The 24711-nt window shown below is 34.0% G+C and overlaps 2 protein-coding genes and 1 long non-coding RNA gene across 5 annotated transcripts; 2 read left to right on the forward strand and 1 right to left on the reverse strand.

Moving 5' to 3' along the window:
- npm2a (nucleophosmin/nucleoplasmin, 2a) lies at positions 1-3732 on the forward strand. Of its 2 annotated transcripts, NM_001199913.1 has the most exon segments (6): positions 1-53; positions 168-357; positions 719-801; positions 2445-2555; positions 2647-2740; positions 3383-3727. In NM_001199913.1, coding segments are annotated over 5 exon segments (471 nt in total). In that variant the 5' UTR covers positions 1-53; positions 168-245; the 3' UTR covers positions 3454-3727.
- A 185-nt stretch (positions 3733-3917) lies between these two features.
- On the forward strand, positions 3918-20926 carry got1l1 (glutamic-oxaloacetic transaminase 1 like 1). Of its 2 annotated transcripts, NM_001123304.1 has the most exon segments (8): positions 3918-4119; positions 4471-4652; positions 7012-7135; positions 7277-7494; positions 13246-13396; positions 13479-13638; positions 19792-19934; positions 20091-20926. In NM_001123304.1, coding segments are annotated over 8 exon segments (1272 nt in total). In that variant the 5' UTR covers positions 3918-3965; the 3' UTR covers positions 20231-20926.
- LOC141375884 (uncharacterized) lies at positions 13357-15501 on the reverse strand. The gene is made up of 2 exons (XR_015498306.1): positions 14786-15501; positions 13357-14178 (listed from the first exon to the last, which is right to left on the reverse strand). It is a non-coding gene; the product is annotated as an uncharacterized LOC141375884 (long non-coding RNA).
- Positions 20927-24711: the final 3785 nt, after the last annotated feature.

A 24711-nucleotide genomic window follows, 5' to 3' on the forward strand; every position in this document is an offset into this window, starting at 1 on the left:
ACGGGTTCAGTTTATCAGTGGTTTGCGTGCAGGGTTTTTCTCGCTGTTTACAGGTGAGCATCGTGAATAGCATTGTTTACAATATAACATTACATGTATAAAATTTTTGTTGCAGGGCATATTCGATATATTTTGTTTTGACCTTGCATTATTAATTATTTTCACAGGGCGCGAAAAAAAAGCACAATACGCCCCTTTGTAAACAAACATTTACGAACTGAAATATATCGAAAGCAGCAGCGATTATGTTTGCTAACATGACGAGCAGCTTTGATGAAAACGACTCTGCAACTTCATTTAGCTTGTCTGAATTATCCAGCTCATCATCTGTGTCAGACAGAGCCTGTGTTCACTGGGGTAAGATATTTTTAGTGACCCATTTTAGTGGCCTGTATTGTTATAGAGGTAAAGTTGGTTTTATATTTACACATTCAGACTTCCCCCTTAATAATATAATTTCATTAAAGTATTATTTGCAAAATCTAAATAGTGAAATCATATAAGCAGCCAATGACTATCAAAGTACAGTATTGTTCACAATCAAATAAACAGTGTTAATGTTGTTTTCAAGTCATACTGGCATGCTAATTCCACTCGAATATTCAAAGTAACATGGTAAACAATATATAGACTGCTAAATGAACGAATGTGCGAATATAAAACCAACTTTACCTCTATTGTATTGTTTTACCTACCACTTGTGGCTTATTTCTTTAAGGTTGTGTACTCAGTGGCTCTAAAACCACAGCTGTCTTTAAAGCAGAAAATGATCTTCTGGAGAACCAGTTTTTCATCAAAACGGTAACACATCTGTCAGTTATTATATTAAACTAGTTTTTGGGACTCATCATCAGTGAAATATTTTGCTTATCCACATTAAGTACTCAGCATAATTGAGTACACCCCATTTTAAAATCTAATATTTGTATCAACTTCTCAGTGAATATAGGCAATGTATTTTGTTGCATTTTAACAAAACAGAATTATTAAACAGATATATTATATTGAAATAATATTTTAGTCACCAAACATGTTTAGAAATTAAAAGATAATAAAATTAAATTCAAGCAAATTATTGCAGAAAGAAAATGACAGCCTACATTTTTTTTTTATTTTTTTTTTTTGCTTCTCTTGATTTTTCTTCTTTTTAAATGTGTATTTAATATTTTTCTATAAGATATACAATTGCGTGTACTAGTCTTTGGACCATTATTGTCAGTTATTTTGTTAAATAAGCTCCAGATTTGGCTTCAGTACTGACTAATCTAATATATATGCACAAATATAATATTGTATAGCTTCCTATTAAAAAATATGATATTAAAGTTTAGGTTTCTCTCCAAAGTCGTTCTGATATCATTTAATCATATGAATGAAACTAGCGATCGGTACTCGGTACAAATTTTTAAACGAACCATTGCACCATTTGACTAACCAAACCATCTAATGTTTCGAAAATGGGATTATTTCGTTTCTAAACTATATATATATATATATATATATATATATATATATATATATATATATATATATATATAAAGTATGTATGTATGTATATGAGCAATTCCAGCTTTATATGTGACATTTGCTGTAAAAACTCAAAACATAAATTCACATAAAAAATATGTATTAATATACATATTAAAATATACATCTTACATCTTACAATTTTTTTTAAATGAGGAAAATAAACATATGTTATGGATGTGACCAAAAAAGTATGCGAGTTTGCAGTTAACAACATGCAACAATTGCACAACTCAATAGAAAAAAGATAATCATAAGGATAAGAATCGGCTCTAGAACAAAAATTACAGGTTTTATTTAATATTTTTGCATTTATGAGGAAAAAGTTTCGTTTTGGATGTGACATCTCTCTGTTATGGATGTGACTTACGTGAAATTGCCACTTGTGTGGCTTTGGTAAATCAAATATAATATGTGTTAGTTAAGTGTGAGTAAGTGTGACTTATAACTTATACACCATCAGATAAAAAAATTATAATAATAATTAATTAACCCTTTTTTTTTATTGTTTAACAGCCAGGAACAAAGAACACACTACACATACATGTAATACATGTTACATATTCAACCACCTTGAATCACATCAAGAAAATTCAACAAAAAAAACAACATATGGTAAACATATATGGAAATCAAGGTAACATTGTGTTGCCTAGTTTGTAGCCCAGCCACTCCTCCATTCAAAATTTACACCAGAATGGGTAAACTAAGCAACATTCCCGGATCATGTGTAAATAAGTACCCTCTTCTTTATTGCATTTCCAGCTAGTCCCATCCTATAAAGTCTGGATGGTGTGTAGTAGTATCTACGTATTATTGTGTAACTTATTTTATATATTAACCTACATTGGAAAAAAATGCTCTCTAAACTCATTCTCCTCTATATCGATGAAATTGTCTGATTTCTTTTTCCACAGATTTGTCTTAGTGAGGATGCAGGTGATGAGATGCATATAGTGGCTGTCTGTGATGGTGTTGGTGCTTCTAAACCATTACCCATTGCCACCCTCCGCCACTGTATGCCAATGGTGATTATTAGTTTGTAATAGTTTGCCTGAAAGTCTTCAGAGATCTGCTAAGCATAAATGTTCATGAATAAATGCTGTCATTATGTTGCAGATCAGTTTTCCAGGCTTGGAGCTTATACCCCCTGTCACCTTTAAATTGTGCTCTGGTAAAGGGCCTGTGTTTGTCTCTGCTCAGCATATAACATGTAAGTATTGTATTCTTATATATTTTCGTGTTCTGAGGTTGTACAAAAATTACTTAATTAGACTAGTTTAAATTGCAATGACAGAGAGGTTTTAAGGAACTGGAATTAAATTGAAGGAAGGAAAAATAAAAACAATCACTCAAAAGAGTTTTTTTTACAACTGAAGAAATTAAATATATGGTTTCTAAAATATTTAAATTCTAACGTAATTACAATTCTGAATTGTTTATAATGTGTGTGTGTGTGTGTGTGTGTGTGTGTGTGTGTGTGTGTGTGTGTGTGTGTGTGTGTGTGTGTGTGTGTGTGTGTGTGTGTGTGTGTGTGTGTGTGTGTATATATATATATATATGTAGTAAATTAAATGTTTAATTAAATGGTAAATGGTGTCCAACGCAATCTCAAGGCAATTCATAACTTTTTGATTTAATGGCTAATACATATGAATTTGTACAATTTAGTACTATTTGCTCATCACCAAATGATGGTTGGAGTTAGGGGTAGGGTTGGGTGCCACGTATTTTTAAAATAGTACATTTTCCGAAACTGCCAAAACGTAAAATACTTTCTTTTCCTTGTGAGATCAGGCTGGTCCAACCATGCAAAAAAAATAATAATAATCATAATTTTGGCGTGTTTTTGCAGTGAATCCTATTGAAATGATTGAGGAGGAGGAGGAGGAAAAACAGGATAAAGAGGAGGATGAAGATGGTTAAAATGCCAATCATGAAAGCCTATTTTGACAGTTGTGACCATGATGGGTCCTGTGTAACTAACATCCTCAATATAGTATATACTTACTAAAATATTATAGTTTTTGGGGAAAAACAGACTATTATCTTTAAGTGTTTTAATGCAAAAGACAAACAAAGGAAGTGTAATGCAATAAAGTGATTGTACATAATGATACATTTTATTTGTATTCCCTATTACATTGTGATATACATGTCTTATAGAACACAAATCACAGAATGTTAAATCAAAAAAAAAAGGGATTTTTTTCTGCGTCTTGATTTTAGCAGCATTCTGTAAATTGTAAAATTAACTTCACTTTGTTTAATTTGATACTACCAGAATAAGCATGCTAGTTTGATGAGGGTATGACATCAAGGCCTGTGGCAGTGTTTATAGAGTTAATGAGCCGTTGCTTGGAAACAGTCACGCATCCAAGCAACAGACAGTAAACAAACCCTTGCTTACTGTCATTGACAAGGAGCTGGAGAATGACATGTTTGTAGAGGGAGAAACACCAGTAATGCACCAGCACGAATTGTCATCTAGCTCTGTGTTTAATGGTGCAGTCTTCATGTCTTCCAAGTTGAAGATTATAGAGGATTTCAAACGAGACACATACCCTGATAAAGTGAATCTTGCTGGGAGGGGTGAGTAATTTTACAGCCTTTCCCCACACGTGACATGATTACAACTTGCATCAATGATTAACATTAAATATATACAGTATATATTATAGACCAGTATAACAAACGTGTGAAATAAAAACTGAGATTTAAGCTGTGTGTGCTCGTAATTTATATTATAGTGTTAGAATAAGATGCATAGGAAAGTCAACATGCTGGTGAATTTTACACTAGTGGCCCAAACGTCATGAACATAACAGCATAATCAATAGTATATTTTTGACATATTAGTTAATCCTCAGAAATGTCAAAAGTTCAGTTCACTACTTGTTTTATTGGCTGTTCATAATAAAATATACTTTTCTATATGACCAGAGTATGTTGGGGAGCAAGGACACACCACGTGGCTTCCACTTGTACGCAAAATTAAACTGCAAATTGCCACAGACCCGACTTTAACCCCAGAGTACCCACCCATCCTTGGGATCCCAGAATTCACCAGGAGGGCAACTGAACTTGCATTGGGCAAAGATAGCCCCGCCATTATTGAAAGCAGGGTAACATACTTTTAATTATTTTCAGTAACAATGTCACAGTAGACTATCATCCTACAGCTGTTAAATGCACACGTTGAACACTACCCCAATAACCCTACTTCCAGCTTTTGATAAATAGACACTTGCAAGCTGAATAAACTGATAGCGCTGTGAAAGCTTGGTATTGTACATATATAGTGTGTGGTTTGTTTGTACATGGTTTAAAACCGTTTTTCGTCAACACTATCATGAAATGTCAGTGTGGAAGTTGTAAACTGCAAAAAGCTTTTGATTACAGCATTACAAAGAAGTGACGCAATTGGTTTAATAATAGACATAATACATGGGAACTAACTAGAATAGAAACTAACACCAACTGTTCCCAATGATAAATATTACCCTTTAGATGTACTTAACATGATTTAAAAAAAAAAAATGGTATCTGAATAATGTTGATATCAGTATGTTCAGTTAGTGTTACAGTATGCAAAGTTGCAAATAAGATATAAACATTCAAACCTTTCAATTGTGGCACTTTCACCTAATGGATTTTTTTTGTTTAATGCTGTTTGCTGTTTTTTTGTATAATTAGTTGTTTTTAAGGGGTGCAGCCACTTTTTTCCACCCTCTCTTTACAGTTCAGTGGTCTTTGTGAATGTATAATCTGCAGGTTATTTGCTTTACCTGTAAATTTTGCCACTATACTTGAACACACACACGCACACATATATTATTTATATATATATATATATATATATATATATATATATATATATATATATATATATATATATATATATATATACACACACACAAACACACACACACACACACACACACACACACACACACACACGTGTGTATTAATTTTTGTTCCAGGTTCCCTTATGTCGACAGAAATCGCCAGCTCCTTAAGTCATGTCACATAATACATTGTGGCATTCACGTCATAGTTCTTAATATTTGTCAGTTTTAAACTCTATATGTTTTTTCTCTCATCTTGCAACTTCAGCTGTAACTTGCACTTGGTACGGTGTTCTCAAAAACAAGGTAAAATGTTTAGTATGGGGACAATAGTATATTTACTATTGCCAATGACTTCTGCCTTCTAATTTACAGTTATTACTGGGATTAGGGTGGATGCTTTAGCTGTAAGGTTTTTATATGGATTAGGAACAACATTTACAATGTGCATTATAAATACCAATAAATGGTAAAAAAAAATAAAATAAAATAAAATAAAACTGTCAGAGCTATTTAGTAGCAAATTAAAAGTGAGAATTCCTCATTCTGTTATAATTTGCTCTTTATTTGGCCCAGATTTGCTATGTGCTTATGCTGCTAAAAGATATCTAGATAAGCTGATATAAACACATAGAATTAGCTGCTAATTACTACTGAAAACAGATGCAATTCCAAAAGTTAGCTCAGGCAATATTGAAATGTTATCAAATTTTTGTCCATCAGTTTTCATTTGGATTCTAAGAAATCTTCTTACCTTACTGGTATCCCCATATCATGCGATGGGACCATTTCCAAAAAGAATTTTATTTATTTATTTCCTCAAAATGACTCATTCATACTTAATTCTTGTATAATTCTGTACAAAGTACTGAGGTCCCTGTTCAGCTAGGTACTTTTGTTTTAAGGTGATTTGTTTTTGTACAGAGTGCATTAAGAAATTCACATTGGTGTTGATTTAAATTAAGCATTTACTTTAGAAGCTTTTCTTTATTTAAGAAAAGCAAAGCTAATAAAATGTACCTAAAACAAGATTACAAAGTAAATTTAGTAACTTTGAAGTTGTGATAGAATGTATTGCTAAAATAAATTTTCTCATATTTGTACGCAACTGTATGTGGCTTAATTAAGTGTAACACAAATCTTCAGAAATGTTTTTACAGATCCATTTCCAACACTAGGAATTGATATGATATGGTTGGTTTGTTTTTGGACATATTTATAAGGGTCATTGTTATTATTATTAATGACCTTTTTCTCATGCAGTTCATTTCAGTTCCTTACACTCTATGGCCAATTTTCACTATCAGGGCTAATGGTTCTGTTTGCTTAATCATTCCATGGCATTTTACTACAGTCAGCATGGTAATGGAGGGAGGAAACATTGTGACCAATCAAACGCACACTGGGGTTTTTCTTGTTCACCGTGGGGGATATTCGTATACAACTCATGTGGATTGTCAGTCAGTCATTTTTTTTTTCCAATTGGCCTGCTATTATTTTTATACACAAAGATTTACACAATTTATTAAGCAATGATAGGTTTTTATTCTATGGCAAAGAAAAAAAAGTATTATGTGGTGGATTAGGTTGATTTAACAAATCTCTAGCTCATTAAATGTGTTTGGCCATACAATAGGTGTTTGGCATCCAAACCATTGGATTTACTGGAGCAGTGCGTCTGGGTGCCGAGTTGCTGAGATCCTGGTACCGTTCAAATTCCCCTTGGAGTGGACCCATTTTGCTCCCCAGTACCTGTGATGGTGTGTTCAAAGCGTAAAAATTGTGTATTAATTGAAATCTAAAGTTTCAGTTCTTTCTTCTCCAACCTGAAGAATTTCTCAAAATATCTCAATGTAATGCAGCCATCATACATGTTTTTTGTTTGTTTGTTTTTCCCAAAGATTCATTGACAGACACATTTTTGGCAGCGGGGATTAAAGATGTGCAACAATATCGGTACGGCAATGCAGATTCCAATGGACTGTGTGTGGAAAACATGGTGCAAGACTTGGAGAACACTCCAGAGCATTGTGTGGTGGTCCTGTTTGTTTCGGGCCACAATCCCACTGGTGCTGAGCTCTCCCAGGAGGACTGGAAACGTGTTGCTGATGTCATGGTGGTATGGTTTAAAAAATCAAGCATAACATATTTCCCAATTACACTGTAAAAAGTTACACACAATTCCATCATGTCATCCCAAAACAGTTAAGTTCACATATCTCTTACTACAAATATAAGTGGATTCAACATCAATCATAAAAGTTGTCCCCCCAAAAAATCTTTAGAATCGTGTCGTTTCAACTCATTTTAAAATAAGTAGCTTAAATAACAAGCAACAGTTTTTTTATGAAGTTAATTATAAAATATATACATTGTAAACCCCAAGGCTAAAATTAACATTTATACATTAACAATCTTTAGGGTGAGAGACTTTCTAAGGTTTAAAAAAACTTTCTTAAATGGGTTTGATCCATCATTCAAGTTATTATATCTGTGCTCTCTAAAACAAACAAATAATCCTGTTATTCAAATTTCTAATTACATTTTTTATTTTGTGTGCTTCAATTATTGCTGTAAATAAAATGAGTGAACAATTTTGTAATCAAAGCCCTTTGATGCATACAGTGAGTTTTGTCAGTTTTGTAGCCAATGTTGTATGAAAATGTGAATTTTTCAAAAGGAGGCATGGCACCCAACCTAACCCCTAAACCCAACCGTCATTAGAGGATAACGAAATTGTACTAAATTGCCTGGATGTGATCATAGAAATTGGAGAAGTTACAACCTTTAATGCTAGCCCATTTAACACATGCAGACTTTTCTGGAAAATTACTGGCGATTTTATTTTTTATTTATTTATTTATTTTTTTATTTTGTGTGTGAACAGACCCTTTTTGAAAATAAAGGTAAATTAAGGCCCAATCCCAATTCTACCCCTTAACTTTTCCCCCTACACCCCTACCCCTTCACGGGAATGTGCAAAACGAGAGGTAGGGGTGTCCCAATTCTCTTTGCCTTGAAGGCGTAGGGCTAAGGGGAAGAGTTATACACCCCTTTGAAAGGAGATTTTTCAGGACCACACTCGAAACCAAGGGGTACGAAAATTTCCCAGAATACACCAGCCACAACGCCAGTATTACTGCACCCTGAAGGAGATCCACAAATTTGTGTTTTTTGTCATTATTACGTATTTTTTCAACAAACATTTTTTAATATATTCATAACTGTGTTCGTGTTTTACCGGCATGCTTAAAAAAAAAAAAAAAGCTAAAATAAAAAACGCTAAATTCTACGATCTATAATCCATAATAATAATTCCAGTACAGCAGTCTCACAACATTCTGTCACTTGATGACACTGAAATATCCTGTCAGAAAAGTCTAGTGGCTGGTAATGGCCTTTTTACAGTATCTGGCATAATGTTGTTTCTTGTGTTTACATAGATGAACATGGCCACGGTGTAAATACACAGTACAGTTACAATCTTATAGACCTTTATCACAGCGGAATTGAACACCGGAAGCTCCCTTCAAAGCAATGTATTGCTATTTCCGGTTTCGCTAGGAGTCGCAGAAACATGACAGCCTCAGGAAAGCAGACTTTCTCACTGTCAACTTTGCCATAATTTGGACAGAACGACGTTGTTCGTAAATGTGTAAAACTGACGTAGCCTAAATAAAACAGCAGTTAAAAAATAATACCGATTTGCAGAATTTGTGCAGAAAATTTGTTTTACACAAAGTGTTTGCAACGTCAGAGCTGCGCAGCCAACAGCATAAGATCTGCTCATTCAAGCCATTCGTGAGCAAGATTAACTAGGCTATTTAACATCCAGCAGGATTAGTTTTATGTTAGTAGTTCCGTCTGTAAACTGTGGTAACCCCCTCCTTTCTTTTTATTCAGAGTCAGATATAGTGAATGACGAGGTAATTGTACAGGCGAGTTGCTATCGGTCAATGCGGGAGCCCCATCAAATTACGGGTCATTTAATGTTCATGAGGTTTTCTCAAGTCTGGAACCATACATTAGCTCCTACTCGTGGAAAAAAAAAAAAGAAAAATAATAATAATAATAAATAAATATATATATATATATATATATATATATATATATATATATATATATATATATATTTTTTTTTTTTTTTTTTTTCATGAACAACAAAAAACATTTTACAATACAAAAAATATACATGCAAAGGGGTGATTATAAACAAAATAAAAATATAAAAATTGTAATATAACTTATGTAACAATTAAATACATTGTGGACTTCACACATTTTTAAAGTGGGTCATGCTTTCTTGTTTAGAGTCTCCGATACTGGTATTATACAAGCATATGTCAGTCATCAATACCTGAATATTTGGTTTCTAATTAGTAAATTTACATTTATGAATGTACAATTTTGTTAACAACTAGCAAATTAAATAAATCAAACTATTTTCCTCTTGACTAGGATAATCAAGTAAAGCACAAATGTACAATTTTCTATATTGATGAAAGAGGTTTTGAACACAAAATAATTGTTATAAATATATTTTTGCACCTCACCCCATAAACTGACTACGTACAATGCCAAAAATGAGTGTAAAACTGTCTCCTCATATTCATTACAAAAATACAATTTTATTCAATCCTACTTTAACATTTTTGCTGGATAAAACCTGTGAATGAGTGTATAGGATATTTCTTTAATTATATTTTTAACATGATATTTCTGTGGAAAAAGTCACACTTTTCTTCAATTCGCCCTTTAATAAAGACATCCAATCAAATTGGATATAAGGTAATGATTTTTTTTTTTTTTTTTTTGGAAAAGAGCATGAATAGCTCTATCATTACTCCTTGGTATTTACAGTTGAAAACTTGCTGGGTTATTGAGATTTTGTTATGAGCAAGGACTTAATTGTAAGAAAAGTATACCTTCTTTATTGTATAATTGACTAAACAAATTTATTTTGTTGTCAAACCAATTACAAAACAGAGAATTGTGTTTGTATAAATGGTCTATTATTCCAAAATAAACAACAATTTGGGGATATATTATGCTTACAGATTAATGACCATGATGAGCACTTGTTTGTGGAAGGCGGATAGCTTTAACTGTAGTTTTGTCTATATTATAATTACTCATCAAATTAAACTAAAATCACCAGTATTTGTAAAACATGATCTCTGTTTTGAAATGCATACAAATGTACTCCCGCATATACCTTGAAAAGACATTCAACCCCTCTAATAATTTCACCCATGATTTTCCCTGTCCATCGTCTTTGGGGAAATTGTGGAAATTAATCCCGAAAAAAATCGCCCGCCAGTACAGGTAAATGCCTGCTAATACAATGGATCGGTTTCTGAGACCCCCCGATTCAAAGCCTTCAAGTTCAGGGCTTAAACTCAAAAGACAACGATATGATGATCAGTATTTGAGTTTAGGATTTACATGGACAGGACCAGCTGATGAACCACGACCTTTATGTGTGGTTTGTCAAGATATTTTGGCTAATGACAGCATGAGACCCGCAAAACTTTGACTGTTTTGACTGGGATGGACAGTTCTTGGATCTTTTCTATTCATATTGAACCATCATCCTAGTTTTAAAAACGTTACATTAAAATACTTGTTATTACACTGTAAATAATTGCACTTTCATGCAAATGATGATAAAAGTGAGTTAATAGTCTGACATCTGTCTTTGTCTTTATATATATATACTTTATATATATATATATATATATATATATATATATATATATATATATATATGTATGTGTGTGTGTGTGTGTGTGTGTGTGTGTGTGTGTGTGTGTGTGTGTGTGTGTGTGTGTGTGTGTGTGTGTGTGTGTGTGTGTGTGTGTTTGCGTGTGTGCGTGCGTGTTTGGGAGGAGGGGGGCGCCAATGGATAAGTTGTGTCAAAAGGGAGGCCCACTGTCTAAGACTTTGAAAAACCCTGCCATATTATATGGTTATGATAACATAATATATGCCTACAGCGATTTCCTGAAGATAAATACCAAAAAATAACACAACTGGAATAACTATTGCAGTCACGATCGTCTGATCTCATTTGAAGCAAGAGATCGCGATGACATCTGATGACATGTGCAGGTGCTGCTGTCCTAATTATTTGGGGTAAATTTTAAAGCCCTTCCCCTTCACATTCGGATTTAAGGGCTAATGGGAAGGGGTGGGGTTACAAACATAGAACTGGGATTGGACCTAATTCTGCCAATTTTCCAGAACGAGAAGTTGTAACATCACTGGTAATTTCCAGGAATGCTGGTTTGTGTGAATGGTGTAGGAAAATTGATCGATAAAATGCTTATGTTAAACAGATATGAGTTTACGTGCAAGTTCTGCATTCAGCTGTATGCCTACGCGTGAAGGAATGCTCCGGTGAGTCAGATTCTTTCATTTCAAAGGTCAAGCTGCAGCACAAATTCAAATGTACGACTCGACATACGAATGTGTTCCTGCATATTTCTTTATTGAATTCATTCACCGTCCACAGAATTGGCTTTTTGTAATTTAGTCAAATGTGTAAACATAACAGTTTTGCGGTTGGCGATTCTGCTTTTGAATAATAGTGACAACATTTCTGTCCTATAGTTAAGTAATTTGGTTTGTCTTGGACAAAAGCAGCTGTATGAATGCTAAAGTTTACAGTGTGTCCTTGCCTGTGTGAACAGCACTTTCTAATTTACCAGTAAAGCAATTCCAAAAATTTTCCAGATACTTACCAATATCACGATGTGAAGGGCTATTAGATTCTTTCACACATACCAGTCGTACCAGTAAATATCTGTAAAATTATTTCAAATATCTCATGTTTACACTACCCCATGAATTCCATGCACAATAATAGGCATCTCAGAGCTTTAAAGAAATTTACATGAAGCCCATCTAGTCCCTCAGATTATGTCAGTTTGTTGCTGCTTGTTGGAAATCATATCACACTTCTCAGGCATTCCATGATCCAATAAACACAGATTGATCATGTGAAAAAACTCCAATGACCAACAGCAACAGATGACGACAGGGTTAACACACTGATTCAACAATCTTTGACAGCCTTGTTTGTTGCTATTCATCTGTGCTGTGTGAATTGACTTTTATTTACTGCATGTGAATGATTATTTAAGATGAAATAATCATCATGTAATAAAACATTGTATATATTGTCGCTGTTGTAAAACCTTATAACACAACAATAGTTTACTATATTTTACGTAAACCTTTTAAACTTGTCTTTACACACATGCACGCACACACATGTACATGAAAGAAATGCATTTTATATATCTTGAAGCAAAATACATTTTGACTACATTTTTCTCTAAATCTCTGGATCATACAAAGCTACATCTTATGTCGTCTCAATACATGCAAAAGATTTTTTGCTGGAGTGAAGTAACATTTAGAATTGTGCCAGTAAGTGTATTGTCTAGTGCAGTCGTCACCAAACTTGTTCCTGGAGGGCTGGTGTCCTGCACATTTTAGCTCCAACCCTAATCAAACACACCTGAACAAGCTAATCAAGGTCTTGCTAGGTATACTTGAAACATCCAGGCAGGTGTGTTGAGGCAAGTTGGAGCTAAACCCTGCAGGGACACCGGCCCTCCAGGATCAAGATTGGTGACCCCTGGTCTAGTGTTTTAGAGAAGAATCAAGCCAAATATGCCTTTTACATCAGAATGTGTTTAGTTCATTGACAATGTATGCTGTATTGCTTTTATGTCATTGCGGTTAGTTCAGATAAAACATAATTCAAGAATTAATAGTGACAGAGTGCTTCAATAGCATTTCATATTTATGGATTTCTTACCTTGAAGTCTTTTAATTCTTTTTCCCTCTTTCTCTTTATTAGAGACGCAAGTTGTTTCCATTCTTCTTGATGTCTGCCCAAGGCTTGTGCAGTGGTTCTCTTGAGCAAGATGCCTGGCCTCTTCACCACTGTGTCTCTTTGGGGCTTGAGCTCCTCTGCGCTCAGTCTTTTTCACACAATTTTGGCCTCTATCGTATGATATGATTTTTAATAACATGTGATTTATGATTGAATCATGTTACCACTAGACTTATATTGGAAATTCACATTCACAGGTGAGAGAGTGGGGCATCTTCTCTGTGTATTAAAGCAGAATGTCTTGGCTGTACAATCTCAAGCTGAGAAGATGGTGCAAACACTTTGGTCCTGCCCTCCAATGGAAGGTGCCAGAGTGGTTGCCACTATTCTAAGTAACCCTGCTCATCTGGTAGAGTGGTAAGATCAAATGCATTATGCATTACGCAAAATATTTATGTTGTATTTCATGTCTGCACTTCATTCTTTCTGAACTTACTGATGTACTTATACATACAGTATGAATAATAAAAGCATTGTACAGTATGTACAATATATACATGATATTATTGTTATCATTATTATTATTATTATTATTATTAGTAGTAGTAGTAGTCAGTAGTAGTAAATGTAGTATCATGATGTTTTCAATGTGATTTAAATAAATGTCTGGTTCTTTTATTTAGTATAGAAGAGCGGAGCACAACCGAACTAGTTTGTGTACATCTAGGTCCAGTTTATCCAGTACAATTTTTTTATTATTAATAGCACACATCTGGTACAAATATGTGCTTTTGTTTCATAGTTACACTATTTGACCATATTTGCCTTTATTTGTCAATTGAAGGACTTAAACATTACAAAAACTACAAAATGCACAAAGTATGTTAAAAAAAATTAAGCTATGTTTTGCAAATTATAATTACAGTAGGTTTTACAGAGAACATTGTTTTATAATTACTGGAACATTGCATAAAACATTTACAAATAGATCACTGTTTCCATTGATTCATAAAGAACTAAATTGTCTCATGCTTAAAAACTAGCACCAGATATAAATAAGAAAATGGAATTTGCCATTTATTCTCGTATAATATATTACTTTCACCTCAGAAGATAACCGCTGAATTGATGACTTTTTTACGTACATGCTAGTATTTATTCTGTAAATGTTGTTCCATAGTAGTTTATGCATATTTACTTATGAGACAAAACAAAGTTTATCCTAGATTTTTATGCACATTTACAAAAATGTATGCACATCTTTCCATTTCCATTAAACATAAACATGTGGATGGATAGGAACATAGTTACTGACTGATGCTCCAGTAGGAAGCATGATGTATTAACTCTTGTGTTGTCCTAAAATTCTGTACACACAGATTGACCTCCGTGTCAAAAAATACCCGCATACTAAACCTCTAAAAAATTTATTTGTGTGCCACTGTGTACCTGTAGTTTTTGTGATGTAAAAATTGTTTTTTAGCCAACGGGTTGAAATTGACCTCAAGGACAATTAAGGCTTACCCTTAATCAGGAGTCACCAACCCTGTTCCTGGAGAGCTACCTTCCTGCGGAATAGACCCTTTTCAAATTTCCAGGCTTCTCAGTAGCGGAAGGTGTCATGGTTGGATAAAATTCAACTGCAGTGAATAGGAGTGTACAACAAATAATTTCTTACAACTTTATTTCCTGAAACAATAATCAAGACTTTCAGAAAATGTAAAAAAAGAAAAAAAAAAAATGTGTGTGAAACTGATGACGGCAGCAAGAGGAGAGAATGTCAAATTTACTCTCAGCCCTATAGACGCTGCATCACAAACACCTCACCTAAGAAAAGATGATATAATACAATTATAAACGCATTTAAATGTTCATTTCTTTTTTTTATCTAAATATTAAAAACGTTCTAGGATTTAAGATTGTGATGACGGTTAATCTTGTGAAAAGGGTCCATTAAGCTTTAACTCTGATCTTAGGTAGCTCTTCAGATACAGTGTTGATAATCCCTGCCCTAAATGTGTACAGTCTTCATAAAAAATAGAAAATTATTCATTTTCTTCTAATCTTGTGGTATCTTTAAAAAAAAGTATCTAAAATTACTAGATAATAAAAAATGTATATATATTTTCTGCTGTTAAATGGTGACTTGGTCATTTTGACCAGTAAGTCAACATAAGGGCTAAGAATTTGAAGAACAAGTCAAATTGCACCTAATTTATCCTCAGGGATACATCCAAGTATGTGCTGTTATTTCCTAAGAACAGTACTAAATAGCAATAGAAAAACAAAAAAAACAAAAAAAAAAACAAAAAAAAAAAAAAATATATATATATATATATATATATATATATATATATATATATATATATATATATATATATATATTTCATCTTATTGCATTGTGTCAGTCACCTTAGGTTGCTTTCAACAATCAGCACTCAAAATCACCACAATACTTACAACTCATACTTGATCTTAATAGTCACCTGTTTCATAGTAGTATAAGAGCACAGTTTTACGTTAAATCAAGCAAATTTTATACATTTTTTTTTTTAACTTACATCAATTAAAGAAACTTAATAGTTTATGTATAACATAAAATAAAGTTGAAACCTGATTAACATTAAAACAAGTTAAAGTACCATAAAGCATATGACATGACTTTTTATTGTGTACTTTCACATGAAGTCTATGATCCAGCTTTACATGACAAGATTCTTCAATAAACTTTCCATATCAATCAACACAAGCACAGTACTCTAAACTCAGTCTACATTGCTATTCATCAGTTTACATGAGTCTTATGCTCATACGTATGTTCAATAAATATGCCTGTTTGGTACGAACTCCAGTGCACCATTACAGAAGTACAGACTTTGCCGATCAATTCTGAGTCAGCTGGCAACTTCATCTTTGCCTGACACAAAAAGAGAGTCAGCAACGGCCTGTATAAGATACAATTTAAAACCGGTCCCCTCGGATAAGAAAGTGTTCAAATGTGCATGGACCATCAAGCTTCCATAAGGTAATTTTCATCAAGAAGACATTGAATAACTGATTCTCGATTATTCCACTACTGTCTGTATCCATAAGGAATACCCCTACTTTATCATCCAGTGCCCAGAGGAAAATTATACCAACTTTCCATCAGAGCAGAACAGAAGGCCACGAAGGAGTATATTGAAGAAGCCTTTCAATAAGGTTACATTGAACCATCCACTTCCCTGCTGCTTTCAGCTTCTTCTTTGCATCAAAAAAGGATCAAAGCTTGAGGCCCTGCACTGATTACCAAGAACTCAACAACCTCACTGTCATGTTTCACTTCCACTTTTCCCATCGGCACTCGAACAGCTTTGCAGAGCCTCAATTTTTACCAAGCTGGAACTCATGAGTGCCTATAACCTCATCGAGATACGTGAGGGAACAAGTGGAAGACTGCTTTTGTGACACCCTCTGGCCACTATGTGTACTCTGTTATGCCATATGAATTGATCGATGCTTACTCTGTATTCCAGGAATACACAAATGACATTTCCAGGGATTTCTCCACTGCTCTGTTTCATACTTCAAGAACAAGGACAAACTTTACCAGCATATCTCAGAGGTTCTCTAATGGCTCCCGAAAGCATTATTTGTACATCGAAGCTAAGAAATGCACCTTTCACCAATCCACCATTCAGTTCCTGGGTTCCCAGATAAGAATCCACTTTATCAAGATGGATGAGGAAAATGTGGAATCTATCAAATCCTGGCCACAACCCAACTTCAAAGATTCCTGGGTTTCTTGAATTTCTACAAACACTTCTACTAAGGCCACAGTTCCATAAGTTTTCTACTCACCTATTATTTAAAGAGCAATCCCTAGTCTCTGTCCAGGACTCGTAAAGCCTCCCATGAAAACATCCCTGAAAACACTCCAACAATCCTTCATGTCAACCCCAAATTTAATCTATCCCAATTCAAAAAAATTCCTTCATTTTATAGGCTGTATGATCTACATCGGTAGTGGGAGCTGTATGATTTTATGTCTCCATCCATATGTCACCTTTTCCAAATACCTATGCCTGGTGGAGCAGAACTACAATATTGGGGATGAAGAGTTACTTGGCATCAAATTCACCCTCAGAGAATGGAGACGCTGGCTTGAGAAGGTCTATCACTCATTTGTTGTATACACACCATAAGACAACAAGATGTAATGACAAGAAGACAGGAACTGGAACTGCTTAATTGTTTTGTTTAGGACATGCAGAACTCCACTCATTATTCAAACATGGATCTCATTCCCTTCTAGTGTGCAATCACTTGCCAACCTCCCCTTTCCCCTGTTCAGGGGAGCAATCATAAGTACCACCTTTAAAACACTGGTTCTGGGAGAGTGAACGGGTCTGGTATTCAACTCACCAACATTTCTGGCATGCTGAAATCAACTGTAAGCGAATGTCCCCAGAGCCCCTACATCAACTTTCCTTTCAATACAGAAGCTTTGGCTTTCAGCCACAGACTGCCCTGCAAGAAGCTTAGTCCCAGATTTATTGATCTTACCTTATCCTCTGGAGTAAATTCTCCTTGTATCTCCACAGAGCCTTGTTCTGGAGATGATCTCGACATCATAAAGTAGGATGGGATATCCTCTGAAAGAGATCCCAAGTTTTCAACGCAGTGGTGGTAAGCTGGAATTCCTTGTCAACAGGAGAAGATGAAAAGATCCAGAGATTGGTATAATATCAACCTTCTATCGAGTTCCTTGCATCCCATCCTAATGCCCCAGCACCCAGAGGCTTAGAATAACCCTACAACATCTAGGATTCGGGCTTCAGTAGTGGGCCTTGAAGTGGGAGGTTCTGTCACGGTCATGCCAGCCTCCCTTACCGGATTACTAATCACAATTCCACTTACTGTACTCACCAGTATCAAAGCACACAGTCGCCACAGCACTTTGTCAGGTCTATATTTTGGAAAAACACATGCCTTGGCATTTAATTACCTGTCCTCAGACTCTTCACTCTCATGTGTTTTACTAGTGTTCATGTGTGCAAACTTCCTCCTAGTTATCTTTTAAAGTCTACAATCCGGCTCTTGAAATGTCAAGTTTATTCAAGAGTCTGGTGAAAGAGTCTTGAATCCATTTTTAATTTCCCTCAGACCTCCTTATTCAGGCAATCTCTGAAAGACATTTTTGTTGATCTAAGCACAATTGCTCTATTTTAATACACAACTCACAGAAAAAAAATGATCTCTGAAAATCAGACAACTCACCATCAAATTTGATCTTTTTGTAAATTGATTTTAAAAATGTATTCTGTAAAAATGTGTTTTAAACATTAGCACTAGTTTTCTGTCCAGAAATATCACACAGTCAATCATAGCATGTAGGGTATGGCTGCAAACCAGGTGCACATGCAGTGCTGAGACTGCATGTAATGCATTTTAATGCATACACCTAACCCCATCCTTAAAGGTCCTGTGAAGTGCTTTAACACGTTCATTTTTATTTGATGTTCGACATAATCTCAACAGAAACGTGAAGAGAGGGTGGGGCATAGTTTAGCCCCTCCCCTGTTCAGAAAACAGCCAAATGCCTTTTATTAGATCACTGCTTGGCCAGAGAAAGCGGTTGAGTTGTATATGTTCTAAACAAAATATTTTGGCACTGTTTTGGTGCACTAGCTTAAAGATTTCCTAAATGCTAACATCAAAAAAACTTTATTTATATTTCATGAGACTTTTAACCCACACATTGATGGCACTAGCTCTATTGAGTGCATATTTAAGCTTGCATGTACAAGTTTGATTATAGCTGAAAGACTGACAAAATGCTAAAAATTAATTCCATTACAAGAACTGCATTACTTGTCGTGTATGAGCAATAAACTTACTTGTTGGCAATGGATCAATACCTTTTGTTCTACACCAGAAACAAACTATAGTCTGAATACAAATGTCTCAAATACATCATGGAATTGAAGCTGCATAACGTGCGTTAGAGCTACTGTTTGCATTAAGCTACTCATTTAAATGTATATGATAATTTTTTTTTTTCCAATAGTATCTGGATGCAGCCTTTATGATGCAAGCTGAAATTGCATCACTCAGCAACGCAATGTCAGACACAATGCACTTAAATGGAGCGAGTGACGTTACTGTGATGGGTAGGGTTAGGTCAGCCCATTAAAAAGCATTGGATGCAGCTCAGATTGCACTGCACCAGGTCTGCATCCAGACCCCTCTCTTTTTTTCGGGATATGAGGCCAGAAATAAACAAATCCCTAAAAGGCTTTTCATCATAACGTTTTATTTGCACAGCCTCTTCATATCAAAGCTCTCCAAACAAATATTGTTCATGACTGTGCCCATTTCCATTTAGATCAAATGTTTTAAGTGCAATGTAAAATCATTCTCTAATGAAATGTCATATTATTAGAAGATGAAAAGTTGATCTTGTTCACTTGTTCACATGTATTATGCAGTGATAATTCTTAGATGAACAAATGCCCAAGGCTTACTAATTAAATTATTCAGCAAATGAGTTTGAATTATTGATGTATTTAATTTCTAATTAATTTATAGGCAGGAGAGTGTGAAGGCCATGGCTGAACGCTGCATGCTTATCCGAGAACGTTTACGTGAGAGACTGAGGCTTTTGGGTGTTCCGGGGTGTTGGGACCGCATTTTAAAACCGGGAGGGTTATATTGCTGTTTTGGACTCAATGGTGAGTGATACATAATACATTCCTGGGGACACTATAATGCTACTTTATACTTTCAGTAGTTCAGCATACATTACAGGAGGATCTCAATACATAATTCATTAAAGATGCAGTTGAAAAACTTTCAAGAAAGTAATTCTTTCTTACCTTCTTTGTCAGTTCAACAGGTTGAGTTTCTGGTTCAGAAGAAACACATCTACTTATTACCCAACGGGTGTTTTAATATTAGTGCAATTAATAGTCGTAACCTGGACTATGTTGCTGAATCCATCCATCAAGCCTTGAGTGCTGGACTTTGATCTCAGATCAAACTCTTCATCTGCAATATTCTTTTTATCATCATCTTTTTTTTTTTCTTTGAATCTACAGTAGGTATAATTTACATATGTTTAAACAGGATACTCAGCACACAAAAACTTTTAATGTTAAGCTTAACTTTTAATGAAGGCTATAATGTAGACAGAGCTGCAATAGACAGTCCCTGTAACAACCAATGAGAAATAAATGAACACTTCATATCACACCACAGCATTCTGTGATGGCACCTATTAAGCAACATTCTCATACTTGCCTCACATTAAAAATAATAATAATAATAAAAAAAACATAAAAATGCATTCATTAGCCATTTCACACATCAGTATGGTTTAAAATTAGGGGCACCATATCATTTTCACTAATAAAAGAGTAGGGAATTCTTTCTTTCTTTCTGTCTTTTTCTTTCTTTTTCTTTTTTGCCATAAAAGTCATAAGATAAAGCACGAGTTTTCACATGAAGCCAGACTTGTTTAGTAGGAGGGGTTTAAATCAATGCTGCTACATTCATTTTAAAAGAGATCATTCATACAAAAATGAAAACTTGTCATTTTTTCATTTGTGTGCAGTTCACATGTTTTCATTCTTTCCATACATAAAATAAGATATTCTGACAGATGTCACAAGTAACATGTTTTGCTTGCCAAGACCATAATAAAATAAAATTAACCTGGATTATATATATATATATATATATATATACTTTTTTTATTTATTTATTTATTTTTTTACTTTATTTGGCCATGGACTGTCTAGAGGCCATCTGACTGACATGGATTTGTTCGGTGTGAGTCTTGATCAAATTCACAGGTAACGATTGGCACCCACAATATTTTGTACTCATACTCTAGTGCAGGGGTTTTTAAACTGTTGGCAGGGGGGGGGCGCGAAACTTTGAGGCATGCACTCGAGTAAATTATGATGACGATTTTTATGCGTTCGCTAGAGGGAATATGATTAACGTTAGCTCCACAGCTAACTATCAGGCACTTTTAGGGTTAATGCGTTCCAGTGAAATATTTACAAATAAAATGGACCGGGGGCTTTTTAAAGCTAATGACGGTGAATGAATGAAAGTCAAACCGGTGAGCCGTCTGACAAAAAAAAAAAAAAGTACCTTTCTGAATCAAATCAGCTTGATGCCCTTTTGGATCTTTCACTTACTTTGAAGACATTACTGACTATGTTTACATGGACATCAGTAGTTTGGCTTTATAAGACAATAATATAATTAAGGTGTTACGCAAAGTGCTTTTTGAATATTGCATCACCTGGCTAGTCATGTTTCCTGCAAAGACTTATGTAATTTTGGGTTTTTTATCTTTAATTTTTCGACTTTACTGCAGTTTGTTTCAAGTTTCACTTTTACTCATAAACATTTCCTTCACTGCCCTGTGAACTGGTGGAAGAGTGTTTTTTTATTTTTTTTTTTATGGAAAGCCGAATGGAAAGTAAAAGAAAAAACCTCAGCATTTTATAATGTGTGTGTGGATCCTGTCACAAAATGTGCGTTTACTTCAATAATGAAGTAAACAAAGTGTTTACTTCAATAATGCCACTAATATATTCATACCCCAAGTCTTAATTTCATTTCAGTTTAGTTCAAATATGACTTTAGTCAGATTAAGGTAATCAAAAATCGTTTTACATGGTTGACTCTAATCAGAGCATTGTCTTAATCGTATTAAAGTATTGTTGGCCTTGTAAACATACTCAATGTTCAACTCAACCACACAGTCAGGGCTCAGAGAACTTGGCATTGTGAAGGGGCCGTGTATGTTTTGTTCATTTGTTTTCCATTTTCAAACAGAATAAAGGAAATTGAGAAAACGGCCGTTTTCCCGTTTTTCTTTTGCTCACGAGAAAACGAAAAAACGAGATTTTGGCTGGATTTTCGTTTTTTTTTTTGTTTAGGGTAGGAAAACGGATAAACGACTTTAAAATTCATTTTACACATATAGGCGGTGCTGAAACGCCCACTTTCACGTTCGCCCTCAAAATAAAAGCCTTACACGCAGGCTTTTATTTATTATTAATTAGCCTATATAAACTAAGTTTACATATTCAATCATTTGAACCACACACAGTTAGCAGGCTTACATTCATTGCGTATGTATTAACTAAATAAAAACGTAAATTAGTAGTATTATTAAACATTTGCCATTAAAATACATTCATAGTTCAGTGCCAAACTTGCTGCTGTGCACCTGATGCTGAGCAAAGATAGCCTTTTCCGAGCAGCACCTGGTTTACATTGTTTCAGGGCTATTGTAGGCCTAAATAATACTCTGTATAAAATAATAATTTATTATTATTATTTTTATTATTATTATAGTTATTAATATCATTATTAATATTATTATTTATTTAGTTATTAACTTAAATGATTTAACTTAAACTTTAAACTTCAATTTAACAGAATATGGCAAATAAGTGTTTATTAAATGGAGGTAAGGTGTTTATCTTAAATATAATTATTAAATTATTAAATATTATGTTTATAATATTATAAACGCTCTTTAAGATATTAATGCAACACCAAAGTAGGTCTGTCTTATTTTTTTGTTATTTGTTGCTGTTATTATTGTGGCATTATATATATATATATATATATATATATATATATATATATATATATATATATATATATATATATATATATATATATATATACACGTATATGCCTTGCCATGGCAGGCTGCGGAATATTTTAAATAAGTGGTTTATCCTAAATAAAATACAATAGGATCGGTGGATGTGCAATGAATAGTTTGAAAACCCCTGGTTCAGACTAACAGACGAGCTGTCTGTGCGCTGCGCTAATAACTTGGCATTTGCTCTTTTCGGTGCTGCCAGATGCATTTACTGCATAAAATAATAAAAAAGGTAATTCGGTAAAGCACGCGATGCGCGCAGAAATAAGCGAATTATATGCCTATACCGAATTAAGTACTCTTTATTTCTTTCATCAAGACTTTTCCGTGCGAGGAATTACAGGTATTAATAGCTTAGTCCTTATAAACGATCAGTTTATAAAATACACAATTTACGGATCAAGCCTAATGAAGAATAAGAAGAATATGCAACGCATGATCCTTGAATGATCAAAGTGCATTTAGAAAAACTATATATTTTATATAATCCATAAATATTAAAAAACATTATACATTTAAAGTAATGGAACATTATATGTTATAAAATCTAAACTATTATTTAGGCTACAGGCTAAATAGAGGCGCCTTTTCGGAGCTGTTCAGCGCGTGCGTCAAAGAAAAGACATGACACAATCTCAATAAAAACTTGTTGCTTATTTACAATATCTAAAGAGATATAAAACATCTAACATGCATCTCCATTCTCAACGAGTTTCTGTGTTCTGCATCCTTCACAGACCGAGTTCTTATTCCGAGGTAATCTGTAAATTTCCTCATTTTTAGAAGAGTCTAGGCTGTTCTGGCACATTCTTGATTAAAAGTGAAACTGGCGCAACGGATGATTTGTCATTTGGATAAATACAGTTATAATACAGTTATGGAACTATGAATATTTCTCTTTAATTTCATATTATTATTTTATTAAACTAAAAAACCAGTTTGTGTTTTGGCGCTGCATGCAGCGTATTGAATCTTATTTTGAAGCATTGCACTTCAATTGTTATTCTTCCTTTTTATTTTTATTGTATTTTTAATATTTTTAATTATACCAAACAAAATTGGTTCTAAACAGATACATTTTCCTATAGGCTACGATGAAGTGTATATTTTTGTTTACACAGTTCCTATAGAAAACTGTGTGGATGGATGATTTGTTTCTCCGTGAAAATCACTCATTTAATAAGCAAAACGGGCAAAAATGTTGTTTAGCTTGCATCAAACTGGATGGACAATTTACAAATATATTAAATACAAAGGCTGGTTATTTTATGCAATGAGGGACAATATAGGCCTATTACAAATTAAAGAAAATTATTTGCATATTAAAACGAAATATATAAGCTTTACAACAACAGATCCTACCTCGTAAGAAATGACTTTAGATAATGTAAACAAGCATCAAGTTTTGTTTGAGATTGTGTCCTCTAATTCATTAGTGTAGCCATAAAAGAGACTGTGCATCAGAAATACTGGGTGCCTTATTTATTGTCAAAATAATGTGCAAAAAAATAAATGAAAAAAAATTACTTATCACCAACCTTATATTTAAAATAAGCAGGGCCCAATGTAGCACTTTCTCAAGAAGAGCAATGTCAAATTATCAGCGCAACGCACATGCAGAGAGCTCATCTGTTTATCGGAACTACTAGGCACTATTTTTTATCAACTATAATGTGTTTAATTAGTTAATTTGAAATTTATTTCATTATTTCAGCAATAATTGTTGAGTGAAAGAATGCGCTAGAAATATGCATTGCGGCTAACTTTATTGTACAGGCTTATTGCACTTACACTTTTTTAGGCTCGGCTCT

Source organism: Danio rerio, chromosome 8 (genome assembly GCF_052040795.2).
Source record: "Danio rerio strain M-AB ecotype USA chromosome 8, GRCz13ab, whole genome shotgun sequence".
Taxonomy (NCBI): Eukaryota; Metazoa; Chordata; class Actinopteri; order Cypriniformes; family Danionidae; genus Danio; species Danio rerio.